The sequence below is a fragment of the Apus apus genome, chromosome 23 (genome assembly GCF_020740795.1).
Source record: "Apus apus isolate bApuApu2 chromosome 23, bApuApu2.pri.cur, whole genome shotgun sequence".
Classification (NCBI taxonomy): domain Eukaryota; kingdom Metazoa; phylum Chordata; class Aves; order Apodiformes; family Apodidae; genus Apus; species Apus apus.
The window spans coordinates 542,744-564,067 of NC_067304.1; the positions used below are offsets into that span (position 1 = coordinate 542,744).

The 21,324-nt window shown below is 50.9% G+C and overlaps 1 protein-coding gene across 1 annotated transcript in view; it reads left to right on the plus strand.

Moving 5' to 3' along the window:
- LGR6 (leucine rich repeat containing G protein-coupled receptor 6) overlaps positions 1 to 21,324 on the plus strand; it is a 139,407-nt gene that overhangs the window by 65,758 nt on the left and 52,325 nt on the right. The window contains exon 4 of the mRNA XM_051639319.1: positions 3,338 to 3,409. Coding sequence (XP_051495279.1) covers positions 3,338 to 3,409 — 72 coding nt within the window. The remainder of the gene's footprint in view (positions 1 to 3,337; positions 3,410 to 21,324) is intronic.

Consider the following 21,324-nt stretch of genomic DNA (forward strand, 5'->3'; position numbering starts at 1 on the left):
TTTTGCCATCCTCCTTTTGTAGCAGCACCTGGACGCCCAGTAGAGAGCAGCCCCAGGGGCCAGATGTGCTCCTGCTGATGCGCAGCGACCTCTTGGACTTCATCCCCAGGTTTTGGTACCATGACTTGAGCTCTTGCCAAAATCATCCATAGAGTCCCTGAGATCCAAGGGATGTCCCACCAGACCCCCAACAGCACTTCCTAAAGCCCCCCTGTCTATCACTCTGTGTTCAGCTGTGCCTCTTCTTGATTTTTAACAGACCTGAATTGTTGTACTTCTTCACTGGGCTGCAGGACCCAGTGTCTTATCCCCTGGGCACACCTCGGCTGCAGGAACAAATCCACATGCAGGAACAGGAGCACTAGAAGTTGCATTGGTCCTTGTGGGACAGCTGTCCACCTGGAGGAGCTGCAGAGAGCACCCATGGGATTGATCACTGGGCTTTAGGTTCCCCTTTCCACCAGCCCCGTAACCCTCCGTGGTGACCCTCACCTCAGAGGGGTCCCACCAGCCGTGCAATGTGCACCCTGTGGGAACTGGCTCTGGGTGCAGCAGCAAGGAGGCTCGTGGGGCTCTGTGGCCCCTGCACTCAGCCCGTGTCTACACAGAGCAGGTGGTGAGAGGATCAGCTGGGAAGGTAAAGAGGAGAAAAGTTTTGAGAGTGGCAGGATGGAGGGGATGGAGTAAAACGCGGTGACCAGAGGAAAATGAGGAGCTGCTGGAGCAGGGATCTGAGCCTGCCAGTGTCCAGGGCTGGGTCTGCCCCGTGTGGCACCAGGACCCTCGGGCCACTTGTGCTGCCTAGGGAGCAGCTCTGCACAGAAGGTGCAGGAGAGGACACAGGCAGAGGAACCACTTCGTGGCCACCCAGCCCTGCCCCACCAGTGAGGAGCAGTGTGTGAGCACCCTGCACATCTCCCTGCTGGGCATTCCCATGCCACCTCCTGAGCCTTTTCTCTTCTAGACCAAATTATCCCAATCACCTGCTTCTGCCCCCCTGTCCTTTCTATTCACACCTCCCCAGAGGAGAGGATCTGGCATTTCCTCACCCTTCTGCCTGTTGTCTTCTGGCTGCTCTCCTGCTGCCCCACATCCTGCAGGGCAGGGCCCAGATAAGACAGCCTGGCTTGGCCATCACCTCTCCAGCCTCAAGGGGAACAGAGGGGCCACAGGGGGTCTCCTGCTCCTCACACCCCACAGGGTCTCTGCACTCTACCAAGAACATGTCCATCTTGCCGTGGGTCTCCTGGGATCCCCCCTGGCCTCAGGGCAGTCCATGCCTCTGCAGCTGGTTATCCCTGTGCATCCACAGAGCCTTTCTCTTGGTCTCCCTGCAGCATCCCAGGTTTTCCAGCCACTCCCCACACTGCCAATCTCTGCACCCATTTTATGTGTAAGGTGGCCTGAGGTGTCAGCGGAGGTGACAACCTTCCCCTCCCAGCTGTCTTCTGGGTCCTTAGCAATAGTGCTGAGTGTCATCTCCAGGGGAGATGCTGCAGACCCTTAAGTTTGTTCTTCATTTATGAGGAACCCCTTTATTAATTGGAGTATGGCCTTTCTGTGGCCTTTCATAACACAGTAAATGTCTTCTCCCAGGCATCGCATGCTAGCATTTAACATCTTACTAAAGTAAAGCTGAAGTCAGGGCAGATGATGGCTGCTCCTTCCTCTCCATTTTCATGGCCTTTTACCCAGCACAGACTGCTTTGACAACTCATTCGTCATGAGCGACACCAACAATGACTTTTTTCCTGCTTTTTCTTCTGTGTGTGTACAAATAATAGGAAGTTTTTCTTTTCTTTCAGAAATTGAAGAATTGTGTGGCCTAGAGCCTCCCTTTTGTAAGATTGTCTCTACAATAGTTTTTTTCCAACTTTCCCTTCATGACAGACCTCTCAGTTCTCTGGGGTGACGCAGTCACAGCAATGGAGCAGTTTCTTGCTTGTACCTGTTCTCTCTGGGCTGCCCTTCACTAGTCAGGCCATGCTCTGCCCCTTGGACACTGGCAATAATTCCAGCATCCCCATAAGCACCATTTCCCTTTCGTGTCACCTCCAACAATTCCTTGAAGGTTTTGGAAATAGAAATCTCTGGTGTAAAAAACATTCCTTTCTTTAGGCACTTGCCCCAGCCCATCCACCATACTGGGGTGTCTCTGTTACGCAGAGGAGTGAGTGCCCATGATGTTCCAGTTCTGGAAGGAACAAATAGGTTCAGGACAGAGACTGGTCCAGGGTCAAAAACTTAGCCTTTCCAGAGGTGCTCAGATGATAAAACCAGTAAATCCACAAGTATGGTGCTCCAGGAGGTCAGTGAGAGAAGATGGCAGATGACCAGGTCAGAAATAGCCCGGGGGTCCAGTTCTGACCCTGCCTGAATCACGAGAGCTGGTCAGACACCCGTCCCTGCCCAGAAGCACTGCCACCCAGTGTCTCCTTCTTTTCACTCACTTGTGTAGTTACCTCAGTGCCTTCTCCATGCCCTTTGCTCACTTCCATTTCTGAGAAGTCCTCCTGGATCCTGCCTGTTCAGCCCAACAGCTCCAGTCACCTGGTGTCTCTGGAGCCCTTGAGCTTGTTGGCTTTTTCCACAGCAGCCCCAGTCACTGCTGCAAGTTGAGGCAGTACCACCAAGCCCCTTAGCAAACACCCATGGGGTAGCTCTTCACCCATGGGGTCTGCAACTGTCCCATAGGTTGAGTAAGAGCACAATGGGCAGGGGCACCTCCCACCAGACCAGGCTGCACAAGCCTCATCCAACCTTGAACACCTCCAGGGATGGGGCTTCTACAGCCTCCCTGGTCAACTTGTTCCTGCCCTCATGGTGAAGAATTTCTTCCTGATCTCTAACCTAAATCTCCTCTCTTTCAGTTCAAAACCATCACCCCTTGTCCTGTCACTGCCCTCTCTGGTGAAAAGTCCCTCCCCAGCTTTCCTGAAGCCCCTTCAGGCACTGGAAGGTGCTCTCAGGTCTCCCTGGAACCTTCTCTTCTCCAGGCTGAGCACCCCAACTCTCTCAGCCTGTCTCCTTGGATCATCTTTGTGGCCTTTCTCTGCAGTCTTTCCAGCAGGTCCCTGTCTTTCCTGTGCTGAGATCACCCATTGCAGCACCAAACCCACCCCTGGGACCCTCTACTGCAGGATCCTGGACCACAGCTCACCTGCTTGGCACCACTCAAGCTTGCTGAACAGCCCTGGGTGGCCAACATGGTGTTTCCAGCCCCACTAGTTTTCCAACAGGAGCCCCAAACAGTGTCAGAAAAAAAGGAGCTACATCCTCCATTTTGTGACAGGCTTTTTGTTTTTTTAAACAAATTTTTCTTTTTTTCTAATTCTAGGATGTTGCAGAACAATCAGCTGAGTCGCATCCCTGCAGAGGCACTGAGAGATCTTCCAAACCTCCAATCTCTGTAAGTCATTAAAATCCAACACTGCAAGTTGCTCAGTCCCTTGAGGGCCTTGGGCTTCCCAGCATTTGAGTCATTAGTTCCTTTGTCAAGGATGTTTTGCCCTTTCTTCCTTTTCTTTTCCAATTACAGCAGAGATTGCTGTCACTTAGTGCAGCAGGGAGGGGAGGGCAGTTTTCAAGAAGGGAGCACTGTCTTGGTAAAGGATGTTGAAATTACAGCTCCCCATGTGTGTGCTGTGATGAAAAGGCCACTGGTGCCAATGTGTGTTTCAAGGAATGCTGGAAAATATCCACCCAGAAGGGGCTCCATGGACCACAGTGGAGAAGAGACCTGCCAGGGAGCACAGAGGATGCTCAGACAACATGGGATTTGGGCTGCTTTGTCCAGATAGAGGGTAGTTAAGTCAGGGTGGAAATGCTTTAAAACACTTTCAGTGATTGAGCCATGAGGAGAAGCTGAGGCTGGGATGGTGCTTTTCCCTTAGAGTGACTTTAAACACAGCAGGTTTGTGCTACTGCAGTCACTAGAAACCACCCGTCACTGAAATATGTGCAGTTTTCCTGAGTATGGACACACTTGAGATCAGATCCTGGCAGTGCTGCTGAATTTAGGGAAGGTCTGTTTGGGAATCACCCAGCTGGTGCAAGCAGCACTGCCAAAGCTTGTAAGAACATCCTGAATTCATAGAATCATAGACTCATAGAATAATCCTGGTTGGAAGGGACCTTGAAGACCATCAAGTCCAACCATAACCTAACTCCCCCCACCATAACCTGATGTATCTGTTCAGTGCTTAAATCATGTCCCTAAGCACTATTATCTATATTTCTTTTAAACACTTCCAGGGATGGTGACTCCACCACCTCCCTGGGCAGCCTGTTCCACTGTCCAACCACTCTTTGGGTAAAGAAATTATTTCTAATATCCAGTCTAAACCACTGAACCATTCCAAACTCACCTTATGCCTAATATTTAACTTCAGGTCTAGTCTTACTATGTCTTCTTGTCATGGAAATTTTGGCTGGAAGCAGTTTCTGGGGGTCTCCAGGCCAGCCCCCTGCTTGGAATAGGACTAGCACCAATATTAGATGGGGCAGTTGCAGTTTTGTCTAATTATGCCTTGAAACCCTCCAAGCATGGAGCTTCCCACCTTGCTGGTGACCTGGCCTGGGACTGTTCTTCCTGGGGAAGAAGCTTTTCCTCAAGTCCCAGAGAAACAGACTAAAACTCCCAGAGAGTAGTTTATGGTCATTACTGTTTGTTAGATCACTAGGAACCACCCAGAAGAGCTTGGCTCCATGATCTTCAGCTGTGGGTCTCTAGCAGATCTCTCAGCTGCTTCTCTGCTGGGTGAAACCAACCCAACTCCTTCCACCTCTGCCTGTGCCCTGGGATCCTGCTCAGCTGCCAGCCCTGCTGCACCCACCTGGTTCTTCTTCATCCTTCTCACATGGGCAGCCCAAAACTGGGCACAGTTCTCCGTGTGTGACCCTCCCACCAAGGAGGAGTTTCTGTAAATATTAATTAAAATATTAATTTGCAGTGGGGGTGTTGGTTGTGCAGGAGATTAACGCTGTTTCTGCCAGGAGACATTTGAAACATTTGCTGCTGAAGCATCATTGGCACCTGGCTGCAGCTGTTGGTAGAATGTGTTGACATCACCACCAGTGCCAGAGTCACGATCCCCCGCTCCGGGGATTTGGAGGTTAGTTTGTTTTCCAGGTGACTTCCCTTTCAAGGGAAACACGATGTGGAAGGTCACTGCAGCTCTTCTCCAAGATACCCTCTGAGAGAGTCGTTCTCCAAGAGGACAGGCACCAGCCCTGCCTGTGTCTCTAGCTTGGCCACTTGAAAGGGTGGAGGGCACGAGCAGAAAAATACGATGGTGATTTGTACTTTCTACTCTTTATAAAAAAACTACCCAACAGAGAGGCCTTGGGCATGGTAAAGGCCCAAGGACCATGTCTGGTAGCACAGCCCTGGTCTGCAGGGTGGGGACATTGCTGAAGACACACAGTGTGTGCTGTGAGACTGTACCACTGCTGTGTCACACTGACCTGAAGTCATCCTGGGTCTCCACACTGTGCTGCTCCCCCAGGGAAGAAGTCAGTGCTTGCAGAGTTTTGCAGTTCTCTTTCTAGCTTATGTTTAGAGATGCTCTTCTGTAGCCACCTTTTCCTTCTATCTCTCCATTCAAACAGGGGAATGATCCAGAGATTTGAAAAACAGGAAAGGCACAGCATGGACAGTCACTAAATCTTAAGGGCTGGAGCAGCTCTGCTCTGGAGACAGGCCGGGAGAGTTGGGGTGTTCAGCCTGGAGAAGAGAAGGCTCCAGGGAGACCTTAGAGCATCTTCCAGTGCCTGAAGGGGCTCCAGGAAAGCTGGGGAGGGGCTTGGGACAAGGGCAGGGAGGGATGGGATGAGGGGGATGGATTAAAACTGGAAGTGGAGAGATTTAAGTTGGACATTAGGAGGAAAGTCTTCACTATGAGGATGGTGAGAGCCTGGCCCAGGTTGCCCAGGGAAGCTGTGGCTGCCCCATCCCTGGCAGTGTTGAAAGGCAGGTTGGATGGGGCTTGAAGCAACCTGGGCTGGTGGGAGGTGTCCCTGCCCATGCAGGGGGTTGCAACTAGATGATCTTTAAGGTCTTTTCCAACTCAAACTGTTCCATAATCCTAAGATACTCTGCTTGATGTTCACTGGTGCTGCCATGACTTCTCCAAATGTAGGTACCAACCTCAGGCCAACAGCCTCCCGTACAGTCTGTGTTAGAGATATTTTCTTTCCCCTCTTTTTCAAACATCTGAGTCATTTCCACAAGTTTATGAGAGTCCTGTGTATTCATTGCCAAGACATTAGCCAGCCTGGAACACCCACAAGTCACCCACAGCATGGTTTCCAAGCATCACTAATCAAAATGTCAGAGACCCAGTGTACTCCTGTTGCCCAGAGATTATTTTTTTTCCATGCAGGAGGGGGAGTGACTTTATGGCACATCATGACAGGTCATGAGTTACCAGACTTGTGTGGCTCTTCGTGGAACATAAGCAGGCAGAACAGCTGGAAAAGGGAGCCATCAGGATTGGGGTGGAACAGGCAGCTATACTGGACAGAAAGGGATTGTGTGCTGGTTATTTTCTTCCTCCTTCAAATATTTGCATTTGACGACCACGTCCCTAATTCTGGGGTTCAAGCAGGGTTGGAAGGGAAAGTATGTATCTCTCATTGACCAGCTGACAGAGGAGAAAAGCAGACCTCTCAGTACCCAGGTCTTTCCTCAGGTTTAGGACAGAAGCAGCCAAACCAACCATGAGCTAAGAATAGTGGTTTTCAGGGCAGCTCCACCTCTAGGGCTGAGCCAGCAGGTCGAGGGGTGAAGTGGCCAGACAAGCAAGACAGAGAGGTCCCTTCTGTCCACTATGGGACAGGGAGAGGTTGGTATTTACTGCCTGCACAGACTAAGTTAGAGCTGAAATGTAGCAAAACCTAATGTGTCAGTGGAGGCACCGAAGCAGGAAAGTGAAATATAATTATTTATAAACTCTAGTTGTCTCCAAAGGTGGCAGCTGTCTTGCCTCTTGAGCACCCAGAGAGGATGTCCACTGAGACAGGACACATGCACCCAAGCCTTGGTAGCACTTGGAACTGAACTGCTAGGATCCAAGCTGGGGTCCCAGGCACGAGGCACGCTCAGACCTGTGCTGAAGTCCCTCTCCTTGAGGGCTGAGAGTGCCAGGAATGCAGGTGGCCAGGTGCTCCTCAGGCTCTGCAAGATGCAGGCTGTACCATGTCATGGTGTACCAGGAAGTTTGCAGCATTTGGGGAGTCTCTCACAGCAGGGGATCAACGTGTACATTCACGCTGGAGGAGGGGAAAGTCCAGGCTGAAAGAGACTCCAATAAACATTGTCACTGATTGAGCAGAAGGAAAGCTGTTCCTCATTTTGACTGGGGGATAATGAACAGGGAGTAGGAGTCTCCTGTCCAGAATGCTGGGAGTCAGTGGCACAGCCAGGGCATGAACTCTCCTCTCCAGAGCACCTTGCCCACAGGAAAGCTTGTTCCGCACTGGAGCCCTCCTGCATTGCACACCCCCTGCCTGCCCGCACCCCCTGCCTGCCCACACCCCCTGCCTGCCCACACCCCCTGCCTGCCCGCACCCCCTGCCTGCCCGCACCCCCTGCCTGCCCACACCCCCTGCCTGCCCGCACCCCCTGCCTGCCCACACCCCCTGCCTGCCCGCACCCCCTGCCTGCCCACACCCCCTGCCTGCCTGCACCCCCTGCCTGCCCGCACCCCCCGCACCCCCTGCCTGCCCACACCCCCTGCCTGCCCGCACCCCCTGCCTGCCCGCACCGCTGGTCTGTGGCAGCTGGAACAAAGGGCTCCACCTCCAGGGAGAGGGAGCAGGAGCTCCCTGTTACCATGGCCTGGGTCCTGCTCTCACGTCTGCCTCTAGAAGACCAGAAACAAGGAAGAAGAAACACTGGCCAGGTGTCACAATGCCCATGTGTACACTGCTTTCCTTCTCTGGGCCTCCTCCTGCTCTTCCCTTCTGATCTGGCTGCAGTGGGGATCTGTCTTCAGGCAAGGAGCCTTCCCAGAGCTGCCAACCCATGAGCTTCAGGTATGCAGGGTTTTCCATGGCAGGTGTGGTGTCACCCACAAAAGATGTGTTGAGGTGCAGGAACCAGTAATGGGAGGACACTCCTTTTAAGTAACCTAGATGAGGTTCTCAGGAAACCTAAGTACTGAATTGCAGTCCTTCACAGGACAGACAGGGTCATGGTGTTCCTCTGTGGATACTCTCCAAGATGATGTTCCCATTGTCTTGTGTGGTCCCCCATACCTTTTCTAACCAAAGAAGATGGAGTCCTGAGTTTTGGCAAATATTTCAAGCACACTAACAGGGCTTCCTCCTGCAAACTCTAGCAGAGGTGCTGGGAAGACTGGCAAACCAGGTGGGGTTTCCATTCAACATAACTCTGTGTCAAGGGCTCTAGGACACCCATTCCCATCACTTCATGTCCTGACCCAAGGCTTGGCTGCTCCAGGTTGGCTCACTTATCAGGGACCTCATGAGGTCTGGGCCACTCCTCCTGCAGAAGGAGACATTGACAGTGAGGTTCAGCACTCCCAACCAGAGGTGTCCATGACTCACTCTGGCCCATGGATTCCAGCCAGCCTGGGGAGGCAGGTGTCAAACCCACCCAAATGTCCCTATCCCCACCAGATACCCCTGTCTTTACAAACACCCCCCATCACAGGTCCCAGAAAGCTGCAGCCCTGCCCTTGGGCCACTGCCAGACCTGCCCTGCTGCCTGTCATCCACAGGATGTGGAGGCATCACTGCCTGGAGCCCCAGCTGCCAGGAAGGAGACCTCAGCAGGGGTCTCTGGATTAATACGAAGAGGAATTTGGATTTCAAAAGATAATACAAAGCTCTGGAGATTAAGCCTCCTACCAAGTGTGAGGGAGCTGCTTCCCAGCAGGCTTGCTTTATCTGGGAAGCATGTTGGGAAGCCTGGTGGGGAGGATTAGAGAGAACAGGCACACCTGATGGCACCGGTTGGAGATCGCACGGGTGCCAAGGCTTGACGTAATGTTCTGAGCCAGTTGTGATCCTCTGGCACAGGATCTGTTTCCCCATGGTTTGGAGGTGCAGGAACAACACACAATGTGGATGCTGGAAGAGTCGTGTGTCAGTCTAATTAACGACTTTGTGGTTTATGAGCACTTACCTGAAGCAGATGGGCACAGTGTCTGTTCCTTTGCCAGGCAGAGGCAGTCCAAGGCATTTCAAAGTGAGCAGGTGCTATAAATCATAATTACCAGCCTTGCAGAGCTAGAGAAAGCAAAGAGAAAAGAAACCTGATGGATTAAGAGATCAAGATAAACTTGGGTTTTCTTTTTCAAATACTTATGGAACAGCTGGCTCTTTCTGGAGGTTCTTGCAGCTCAGCTCTCTGGTAAGGTGCTGAGCATTTGTCTGGCTCATCTGGATGGGTGCTACCTACAGCCCTTTGGAGGGGAAGACCAGCCAGAAGAGTGTCAGAGCTGTACAGTGGCAGGTTTTCTGTCCCAGTAAGACACAGCAGCACAGGCACAAAGCTCCCAGAGCCACATTTCTGCCTGCTGGATATCCCCATGTTTATCTCCTGCCCATGGTAGCTCATTTCTGCTCCCACAGAGGACTTGTGGCTACATGTAGACCTTAGCCCCCAATTGTATGTACATTGCTGACACACATGAAGTGTGTCTAATGTCTAAAATCTAGCCCATAGTGGGACATCAGCAGTGAGGAGGGCTCCAGCTGAGCTCATCTCCGTGTGTCTGAGCAGCAGCTTTAGTCAAGACAGAGAGAAACTGGGAGAGAAACTTGTCTTCTGGAATGCAGGCACCTACCTTCAGAGATGGACCATTCACAGCAGTGTCTGGTCCTCTCTATTCACAGCTGGAGAGAGACACAGTTCAAAAGGAGACATCTGAGTATAGTTGAGATGGCTTCTAGCTGTGATACCCACCTGGGTATCAAACTTGATGTCCTCATTAAGGCCTTTGTACCTGGAGCATGGCATGTGAAGCAGTGAGTTAACCCCAGTCCCAGCCCCTGCCCTGGCCTGCATGTGCAGGGATTTGTCCAGAAACATCGAAACCTCTGGTAACCCTGATCCAGAGGGGAGAGCATGTAAATCACACTTTATCAATACTAAAATTTGGGATATGAGGGAACTAGAAGTCTGTTGTCTTGGCTAATAATCTGCAAAGCCCATTCAGTCCAAGAAAGTAATTTTCAGATGTTTCTGCCTCGTGCAGGTGTTCACCAACAGCTGGGGCCTTGGACCAGCCTCGACCAATGGGACTTCCCCATGGCTGTTGCTGCCTCAGTAGCCTCCAGCCTGCTCAGCCCAGGCTTCCCCTCACCCTTGCATTTGCAAACAGAAACCAATTGTGCCACTTGGGACTTGGAGAACAGTTCCCAGTCACTTCTCTCCAAATCTCCCCGTGACATTCACTGTCCCCCCTGCCACAGCTCATTCCTGTCTCTCAGCCATGCCCCACTCCCTGCTCTCCAATATTCCCTTTCCCCAGCAGCAGCACTTCTCTGCATGAGGAGTGAAGCCTCAAGATCCTGCACCACCAGCTCGGGCTCTTCTTGCCTCCTTTCCACAGCACACTTTAAGTTCTCTCTTGTCTCCCCGGCAAGACACCCCTCAGTGCTGGCAGACACTGCCTTCAGTCCTTGCAGGTTCCTCAGTCCTGTGTGCCAAGAGGACTGACTCTCTTGTTCTTGGCCTTATGGTGTGTCTGCTGAAGCAAAGGAGAAAAGTCCTGTGACTGTGTCTCCGTCTCCTCTTGGCAACTCTTCCTGTGTGCAGCACACAGAAACTACATAGAAGCAAGAGACCTTCCCTCCAGTGTGTGCCAGTCACCAAGGCAAACCCTGTCCTGCTACCTGGTGGGTGATGTCCTCAGGACACAGCTAGCCATCCCCACTGCAGCCATGCAAAGAGGTGGGCAACAGCCCGATAGATCCTCTTCCCCAGGATCTTGTCCTGGCTCTCCTTAGTTCTCCTTTCTCCCTCACAGTCTCTGTTCACTGTACCCTTCTGAGATATTTGCAGGATTCCTTTGCTACTCTGCTACACTCTGTTGTTCCCACCCCATTTCAGATGCTTTATGACAGCAGTGTCTGTCTTCTCCACATCTGTCCTGCAGAAGGATTCTGTGTCTTCATAAGTTGATGGGATGCTTCCTGGAGGACAAACTGTCATTTACATTGTTCTTAAAAATATTGCCAGCATTGCCATGTTTTCTACAAATACCATTTCCCATTATATTCTGATTTCATTCCAGCTTTGTTTGACTCATAATCTGTTAAATCAGCCTGACATGTACAAGACCTGTGTGCAGGTTAATTTTATCTCTAACTAAAATAATCCAGTCTCTCCAACACGTTTGTTTGCCGCTTCCCTGGTATCTTCAGCAGGAACTTTTAGGAGGCTTGTGGAAATGCAACAAAGACTATTTTATTCCCTGTCCCTCAAGGCAGGTAATTATTTCTATACATGTGGCCAGAGATTAAAATGCAAAGAACGACTTGTAGCAATTTGAGAACACGTGGACTTTGATGTAGACAAAGGAGGAGAGCTCTTCCCACCTGATCAGATTCTCACAAGTATATAAATTCTTATGACAGAAAGAAAAAAACCTCTTTTGGAATCAGCATGGCCTGAAGAACTCAGTCAATTCATTCCTCATTTGGCTTCTTTGATCTATTGGAGGTTTGACAGTTTGCTGTTATCAGCAATATTCTTCTCTATAAATCACGTGTGATGCAAGAAGGTTTAAGAAAGGGGGTGTTTCCATTGGGTGGTTAGAGGAGAAAAGTTGTGGAAAAAACAGACGTATAAAATCAACATAACACAGCAGTGACCTACAATCTGCTGGCACAGAAGTTGTCTTATGGCGAGACCACCTCAGTCCTGGAACGTCGTTTATGGGCTACAGGGTCTTTCTGGAGCACAATGGAAAAGAAATCAGGGAAGAGGAGTGAATGGCCAATCTGAAGACAGCCTGAAATTGTGGTGACTTTCTTGGCAACTGCTGCTGCTGAGAACACAGGGCTTCTAATGTCACCTGTTACAGAGGACTTTGCAGCAGAAAGTGTGCCAGTGGCTGAGTCCAGAACGAGTGTCACAGTGCAGGCAGCATGCTAGAAAATGTCCTTCCACTCTGGAGGACACTTGCTGCTCAAAACCTTCCTGCTCCAGCCCTGAAATCCCCTGTTTTCCTGGAGACACCTCTTCTCAGCAACCAGATCTGGAGAGGGTCACAGCTAAGTCCCTGGAGTTTTGTCCCCATTCTTGCTTTCTGAAGTCTGGTCTCCGTTTGGGCATTTCAAGAGTTGAATGGTATTTCTACAAGGCAGAAAGTCTAGGAAGGGCCAAGAGCAGATGTCCACCCCTCCAAGGGAGCACTGCAGTCAGGTGTGCCACACGTGGATGTGCTGCAGGTAACTCCCATGCAGAAGCCATGGTGTGGTGAGTCCTTGCTGAAGTTTGGTTGCTGTTCACATTCCTCAGTGGTCCCTGAAGCTTGTGTAGTTGAGCCAGTGCACAGAGAGTGAAGAAATTATTCAGGTGTGTTTTCTTTCTTTGGATTCAGACGGGCTGATGACCCTGGCAGGGACTGAGACTGTTCTCCTCTATGGCCACACCCCAGAATTTGGTTCAGGAATGACAAGCCAGATTCAGAGGAGTTCCTGCTTTTTGGCATATGCTTTGAGCAGACAAGATTCTCCTGGTTTTGTGTTCCAGTTTCTGGGGCACAGACCCAATCTGAACTGTCATTGAAGATCTGTGCTTGCCAGCAGGACTGGCAGCAATAGCTTGACCATATCATAGGATCATAGAATCACAGAAGAAGTTGAGTTGGAAGGGACCCATCAGGATCATTGAGCCCAACTCCTGTCCCTGTGTAGGGCACCCTTAGGGGATGATGTTTAAAGAGTGACCAGCACTCATGAACCCCAGCACCTGCAAAAATATTTTGCCAGGTGACTTGACTCAGAAGCTCCTGAGAAGCCTGCAGTCTGCTCTCCTCATGTCCAATGTTGAGGCTTTGCTGGCAGTTTTCCTCTTGTCAACAGAGTTTTTGATCTCAATCACTGCATGGTCACTGTGGCCGAGGTGACCTCTGATCTCCACTTCACTCATGAGATCTTCTCTGTTGACAAGCAGCAGATCAAGGAGGGCATTCTTCTGAGTTGGCTCCCTTATGACTTATTCTATAAAGCTGTCATCCAGGTGGCTTAGAAATCTTCTGGCCTGGGCTGTGTGTCACTGTTTGACTTGGGTTCAACAACAACGCTCTCGATCCCCTCTCCCTCCCACCCAGGTGACTTGTGGAGCATTCTCCAGAACCTCTGACGAGCACTAGCATTTTTACTTCAATGATGAGCAATAAGACATTTTCAAAAGCCCTTGGCAAATCCACTTGGCAGAAAATGCATTACCCCTTTTATAGGGTCAAACTGCGGCTTGGTCACTGTGTTCTTAGTAGGACCCAATAAGGAGCTTCCCTGCCCTTTTCAGCCCTCAAAGAGCAGCAGAGGGATCAGCCACCCTGGCATTTGTCTTTTCAGCAGAGCAGCCTGGGCCAGGTTTGTAGCCGGGTCCAGCTGGCTGGTGTATTCACTGCTATGACTGGAGTGCTGGATCCTTCCCTCATGGTGGGAGATCCTAAGATACCACGAGGAAGGAAATCAATTTATTCTGAATCATGCTCTATGGCCTCACCACACAACCTTCCTTCCCTTCAGGTAAACTTCTGTGCCCACGTCTCCCTTGGGCAGACCAGGTGGATTTGTCTCCTGTGGTTGTAGCCATCTAGATATTACTCATCTCAGCTACTCAGCAGTGGAAAATGATCAGCTTCTCCAGAGGGTGAATCATCCCTGTTATCTCACAGCCCTGCCTGGGGGAATGAATCACTCTCTGGAGGACTCTGCTGTTCTCTTCTGGCTATGGAAAGACCCTGTGTGAATAAGGCTGGGGGAGATGTATTTGTTCTACCTCTAGAGAGCAAAAAAATGCTCCTCTCACCAGTCCTTGCTTTTATCTGGCAAAAGCAGATCCCCGAGTTAACACATCATCAGAGCATGGGCACCAGGGCAGAGCTGAGCATCTCTCCTCCCCCATGGCCCCATGCTCATGACCCAGCAGACACTTACTTGTGTAGCTCTCAGAGAAACCTACCAGAGAGCACATTCTTGCCCAAAAACAGAAGTGCAAGAATCAGCTTACCCATTAACCAGAGAGGAATTTCTCTGCACTCCAGAGCTGAAGGGATTTGAATTTGTCGGCATTTCTCTGGGAGCAAGTCAGAAATGAGAGAGGCTTCTGCCACGGGAACTGGCTACACCACAGACATGGCTTTTCCTGTCAGTAGGAGGGACTCAGCTGGGCAGATTAGAGCCTTTTCTGCTTGGGAGTAAAAAAGCATGAAATGTGATATCCCACTACAGTGACCTCAATAGCTTTGTTTGAGTGGAAGATTTAGAGACCACACACAAACAGTTGAATGTATCACCCTCAAGGAACAGTTCTCTTTAGCAGTGTCCCAGTAAATCCCTGCCTCCATTTGTCTCTCATCCATTCCTCCCTGGCTTTGAGCAATGAGATGTTGTGAAGTTTATGTAAAGGAAATGTCTATATGGGTCATGCTTGTGTGAAAAGCATCAGTTTCATCTCTTTACAGCTTCTGAAATGCTTTCCTAGAAGATGTGGAGAGTAGATTCTTCAGCTCCCAGTGATCTTGAGTTGAGCCATCATGTTCATGATGATCCTCTGAGTCAATTCCTCTTCTGAGACTTCACTTTCTAGTTTTCCCATTCCTTGTGCTTGTGGTTGGCAACACTTGACAGGGGGTGATGATGAGGGCCCAGCACCTCTGGGGTTCACCACTTGCTCCCGAGCACAGCACGGTTTGGTTGGCTTGAGCTGTAGTAGCCTGGCAGCTTGGCAGAGGTTGTAACTCCCTGGCTGTGCCTATTATGTACTGTAGCCACCTCCAAAGTCTTCTATATTGACTGCTAGCAACCCAGTGCAGCCACCAAGAGCTCCAACTGGATAAACATTCAAGAGATTATTCCCACCAAGCTGAAACTAGTGGTCACTTGTCTATCTTGTTCCACCCTCTCTCTGTCCACACTCAATGACTGCAGTACCCCCTTTCAATAACCGAACAACCCTCAGAGCAGACTCTGACAAACACAGAAACTTAATTCCATCTTCATATCCCTCCTTGTCAGCTCCCATCTCAGGCTGTAAAAGCTTTCAGGAAGAGGCATGTGCCATAGCCTGCTCCTAGGCAATGTCCTCCCAGTGGCTAGAAGATTGTAGACAATAAAGAAACACAAACCACAGCTCACATCCACAATCCACAGACACACACTATTGCATATGAGTCATATATCACAAAATCCCATCATGGTTTGGGTTGGAAAGGACCTTAAAGAACATCCAGTCCCACCCCCTGCATGGGCAGGGACACCTCCCACCAGCCCAGGCTGCTCCAAGCCCCATCCAACCTGCCCTTCAACACTGCCAGGGATGGGGCAGCCACAGCTTCCCTGGGCAGCCTGGGCCAGGGTCTCACCACCCTCATGGTGAAGAATTTCTTCCCAATGTCTAACCTAAATCTCTCCTCTCTCAGTGTGAAATGATTCCCCTTTGTCCTGTCACTCCATGCCCTCCTAAAAAGCCCCTCCCCACCTTTCCACGTGCAGGTACTGGAAGCTGCTTTAGTATGTTCTAATGTATTGACCTTTATTCTGGGGACTCATGAACCTGAACTCACTGGTGCATATACATGAGGATTCAGGACAGGCTGCACCTCCCTGGTGACAACTCAATAGGGAAGGTGGGCAATGGGTCCCAGATGTTACCCAGTTGACATAGCCACAGAGAAGGGAAGATGGGTCCCAGAGGAGGATCCCCCAGCCAGAGAGGGGCTGGGGGACAGTCCCACAGACCACTGTGTGGCTCTGGAAGGCTAGTGGCTGGCATGCTGCTTAAAAAAGCCCCATAACCTGTGGAAGAGCCAAACCCAGAGAGTCTCAGGCCCTGGTGAAATGGCGAGCTGATATCCTCTCCAGAAAACCTCTGTCCAGCTGTGGGCCACTCACGTTCAGTGAGAAGTGATGCACCATGTGCATGACCATCAAGGCCCTCAGCAGAGACCAGTGCTTCTTCTCAGTAGCCAGTGAGCTGTAAGGCTGAGGGTGATTTCTAAAACAAAGCTGGTTGGAAGGACAGGAGGGGTCCTGTGGGTGCTCGCTCAGCAGAAGGAGGCACTTGAACACACAGATGCACGCTCTGGCACCTAAACAAAAAGAAGCCCCCATCCAAGTGTCCATACAACATAATAACCACTGGTCTAGCAATGATTGCCTGAGTCAAACAGCACAGGAGGGGTATCTGGAGCCCTGTCTCCATGTCAGCTCACCAGTGGAGAGTGGCTGCAGCAAGGCAGACATGAACCCAGCTGTAACACCCCCTGCCAGGCAGGAACCTTGGGATGCATCTGGGCTGGCACTGGTCCCTGTGCACTCCAGGTGTGAGCTGGGTCTTATGCCCCAGTACATGCTTGGCCCTGGGGACCTCTTGAGGTACCATGACCTGTTCAGAGCCCCAGTCCCCAGCAGCAGCATATCCCGTTTCAGCTGTCCCCATGAACTGCTCTCCCTGCTCTTTTCCAGCTGGCTTGTGTGCCTGACAAACACCATGTTTCCCACTAGATATGCAGGACTCACCCTGCCTGTTGGGCCTTGAGCCACGCTGCTCAGCCTCTGGCTACATTCTGTACCTTCCCCTGGCATCTGGGCAAGGGGAGCAGTGCCAGAAGCCAGGGAGAAGACTGTTGAGGGAGTCAGCACATCACTGGGAAGCAGCTGCCCCACTGTCAGCAGTTCCTGATTTTGGCAACCCTTCTTGCACGGTTCTGACCTGAGGTATTTTGGAGGTGTCTGCGACTGAGGATAACAAAGCCCTCTTGTCTGAATTGTAGGCACTTTGTGTGGAGTCAAGGTAGTGCTCTGGTTTCATTTCCTGAGCATCCTTGGTGGAGGGCTTCCTGGAGGAACATGTCCTGCTAAGCTGGGAGTGAAGACTCCTTGTGGTCCAAGCAGAGTCCTGCAGACTTTCCCACTAGGTCCTGTTCCACAGCCAAATCAGAATATGTCTGCACCTTGAACCCTCCTTCACTGCCTGGGATTGTTTTCACAAGAGTTTTTAGCCTGGAAATGAGCTTGGGTTCTCTTGTGAGTCTTGTGTGAGGGCTGTGAGCTCTTCTGAGGCAGGGGCAGAGAGCCCAGGCCTTGGAGCAATCTCTTACTTGTTCAATAACGTGTCATCCATAGAATCACAAAGTGGTTTGTGTCAGAAGGGGCCTTTAAAGATCCCCTAGTCCAATCTCCTGCAGTGACCAGGGACATCTTCAACTACATCAGGTTGCTCAGAGTCCTGTCCAGCCTGAACTTGAATGTTGCCAGGGATGGGGCATCTACCACCTTTCTGGACAACTCAGGTCAGTGTCCCACCACACCCTTCATAAAAAATTTCTTCCTAATACCTAGACTGAAACTCCCCTCTTTCAGTTTAAAACCATCACCCCTTGTCCTGTTGCTACGAACCCTACTAAAAAGTCTGTCCCCATCTTTCTTATAGGCCCCTTTAAGTACTGAAAGTCTCTACAAGTTTACCCCAGAGCCTTCTCTTCTCCAGGCTGAACACCCCAACTCTCCCAGCCTGTCTCCAGAGCAGAGCTGCTCCAGCCCTTGGATCATCTTTGTGGCCTTCCCTGGACTCTCTCCAACAGGTTAATTCTCCCCCAGTACCTGCAGTATGTTATGACCACAAGGACATGGGAGGCAGAGCAGAAATTGAAGCCAGTTCCTCACCTTTCAGGTCAGCGCTGCCAACCCTGGCTGCTCCTACCCCATTTGGTATCAGCTGATGGAAGAAGTCCTTGCTCCTCACCTGGCTCATGTAGGCAGGCTCAGGGACCCAGAATGTCCTGCCTGCGTGTGTCTGGGCCCCATCGGGTGCTGTTCCTGGCAGAGAGAGCAGCACACGTGGAGCTGGGCAGAGGAGACAGTGCCAGAGGGGGGACAGCGTGGCACAGGGGACACTGTGCCTTGGAGCAGGATGTTCTGCAGGGCTCCAGCACCCTGGGCTCCTTGCACAGAGTGCTCCCAGGGAACTGCAGGGCCAGGCACTGGCTCAGGGCATCCTGGAGCTCTGCCTGAGAAAGGAGCTGAGGTGTTGGCCCCAGTCATGAGCAAGTTATCAGAGAAGTTTAGCTGCAGGGACATCATCTCCTCCTTATGTTACTACAAGGAACTCAGATCCTATTACGGGATAGGAGGTAACTCAACAGAGCCTTTCAAGATAAACTCAGACAGGAAGAGACATGATTGCCTGAGGGCACCAATTAGACATTTCTGGTGAGATCAGCTCAGTTCCGCCGACACGTGCATGCTGGGGCCAGGGAGTCAGCAAGCACCTTGCTACAGGAGAGGGGTGGGCAGCCAGCCCTTCCTTCCACTGCTGCCAGAGCAGCCCCCTCTCCTTCCAGGGTCACAGCTCTCTCTCCGGGCTGTCCTTCCTTTATGTTCTATATTCTGATTTTGGCAGATAATCAAGATGTAGAGGAGCTCACTGGCTTGGAGAGGGAACAGCCAGACCAGTGTGCCCCAGTATGCACAAGATACAACATAGAATTGTTTTGGTTGAAAAGACCTTTAGGATCATCAAGTCCAAGTGTTCCCCCAGCACTGCCAAGGCCACCACTGCCCCATGTCCCTCAGCACCACATCTACATGGCTTTGAAACCCCTCCAGGGATGGGGATTCCACCACTGCTCTGGGCAGCCTGGGCCAGGGCCTGACAACCCTTTTGGGGAAGAAACTGTTTCAAATATCCAATCTAAACCTCTCCTGGGCAACTTGAGGCCATAACCTCTTGTCCTATCACTTGTAACTTCGTTAAACAGAGTGGCCCTCCCTCACTCCAACCTCCTCTCAGGCAGCTGCAGAGCCAGGTCTCCCCTCAGCCTCCTTTGCTCCAGGCTGGACACCCCCAGCTCCCTCAGCTGCTCCTCTTAAAAACCTTTGATGACAGGTTTTCTCCAACATTATCAAGGGACATAGTTGCCCAACATAATGCAAAAAATACTGGGAGCATGGACTGGAGTTTGAGGTCCCACTGTCCTGTTGTTACTGGGCAGTGGAGAAATGGAGTCCATCCTGCAAACTGGTTACTGCTGAGGTGGTCCTTGGCATCCAGACAGCTTTTATTGGCTCTGTTGTGGGCAAGGAAGGAAGGGCAGCAGCAGAAGTCAGGGTGTTTTCCAACAACATGGCAATGGGCACATTTCTTGGTTTCTAGGCTGCAGCTCCACAGCCAGAAGGAACTGGAATGATATGAGAAAGCTGCTTCTGCCAGTCACAGCCTGAGGTTTGCACCACATCTGTGAGGGAGCAGAGGGGCTGTTTCTGGTTATGCACTGAGCACACTTCTGCCAGTCATGTTACAGACAGCAGGATGCTTGCAGATGTCTAAGAAATGCACTTGTCCATCCCCTGAAGTGCTCTGGAAGCAATTCTTGGAGCAAGACAGTTCTTAGCAACTGCTGGGTCTGTGGCACAGGAAACCAAAGATCTCAGATTATAGCTTAACCTGTCAGAATTAATGCAAAAGTTGTGGCCTGCTCACTGCACTGGCAACTGCCAGAGCCCCCCACCACCCAGGCCTCTGGAATGACTGCTCTGCTGGCAGTGGCTTAGCTTCTGCACACTGGGAGGAGTAATCTCCCACTCTTGACTCTTTCTTATTAGAAAAGGACTTCCCTACCTGCTTGGTTCCTTCTAGGAATGTTTCTGATCCAAGCATCATCTCTGGACTGTTCCTGGCAAGAGGGCAGGCAGTGCCTCCTCAAGTCTTTATCACACACAGGCAGTGCTGAAGCAAAATGACTCTTCACAAGCACCCTGAGCTCTCGACCTGCACCCACCTGAAGCCTTTCCCTGCCCAAGGGAATTCTTTCCAGTCCCACCCCACAGGTTCCTCTGACTCCCCAGAGCTGCCACTGGTGCAGCAGCTGGTGGCACTCAGACATACTTTCATCTGGTGCTGACCTGCTCCTCTCACCGTGGCTCAGCACAGATGTGAACATCTGCTCAGGGAGCAAAGAGCACACAAGCAGTGACCCAGACCCAAAGCCAGGGGACTTCTGATGTTCTTCCCAGGCAGTTCCCTCCCTCCTCATCCCTGTAGTCCCTAGAACAGAAAACTGAGTAAAATCTGAGGTGATTCCAGGCACTTTTAGGTCTTTTAGCTCAGTGTCATTTTGAAGTCATGTAAATGCCCCGTAACTATCAGCAGGTGCAGATCTAAAGCAGGACACTGAGACTTTCAAGCAGCTGGTGATTTTCATGTGCAACTGTTCTAGAATGTCCCGCTTAAAATCAGCTCCTTCTGCTGCAACTTATGGGACAATGGTCTGCAGTGCCTTGTTTGAGCCTGTGAAGTCACTTGGAAATCCTGTCCATGCAGACATCTGGAAACCATTGTGTGTCATCTGCCCTCCAGACCTGCAGCCCTGCTCAGCAGCAGGTATGAAATCAAGTCCCACTTCTAAGCCACCCAGCAGCTCCATGGAAGAGGCATCATCCTCTGTAAGCAACAAATGGGTTAATGCTTGCAAGGAAAACCAGCAAAGTTGGTGAAATAAAGTATAAAACATCTCCATGGAAGGTGAGGAGCCAGCCCCAGCCTGCACTGCCCCATTTACCCACTAATCAGCCCAATTATCTCAGGTATAAATCATAACACAAAACACTTACGGAGCCAGAGTCACACATTGAAGAAAGAAGAGATCTTTTGGGTTGGTTTTTGTTTAGTATAATTGATATAATTACTGACAACTCTGTGCCAAGAACTTCAGCTTTTCTCCTTCCAGAAGAGAGTGGAAAGCTGTCTGAAAGCCATAGCAATTAGCAATCCCCACATGCACAGCTTTTATTAGAAAGAATGCACCTCCAGTCCAGAAAGAACCAGCAGCTCCCTTGAAGAGCAGTTAAACAACACAGAGATCTTCTGGTGCCAGGAACAGAGCCACCACTTAGTCCATGTCCCCTTGTTGGTGATGCAGAGTCACATCAGGAATCCTGCACTTCATGCTGCCTGTGGAATGCCTTTACCAGGACACTTTCTTGTCCCCAGTGTTAAATTCACTGGCTCCAGATAAGTGCATTTGCAGTGCAATGGTCCAAGGAGGCTGCTGCTTCTGAGGTTGCTCAGGCCCTTGTCCAGCTCATTGCAACCAGCAGAAAGTCTCCCTTTCCCTC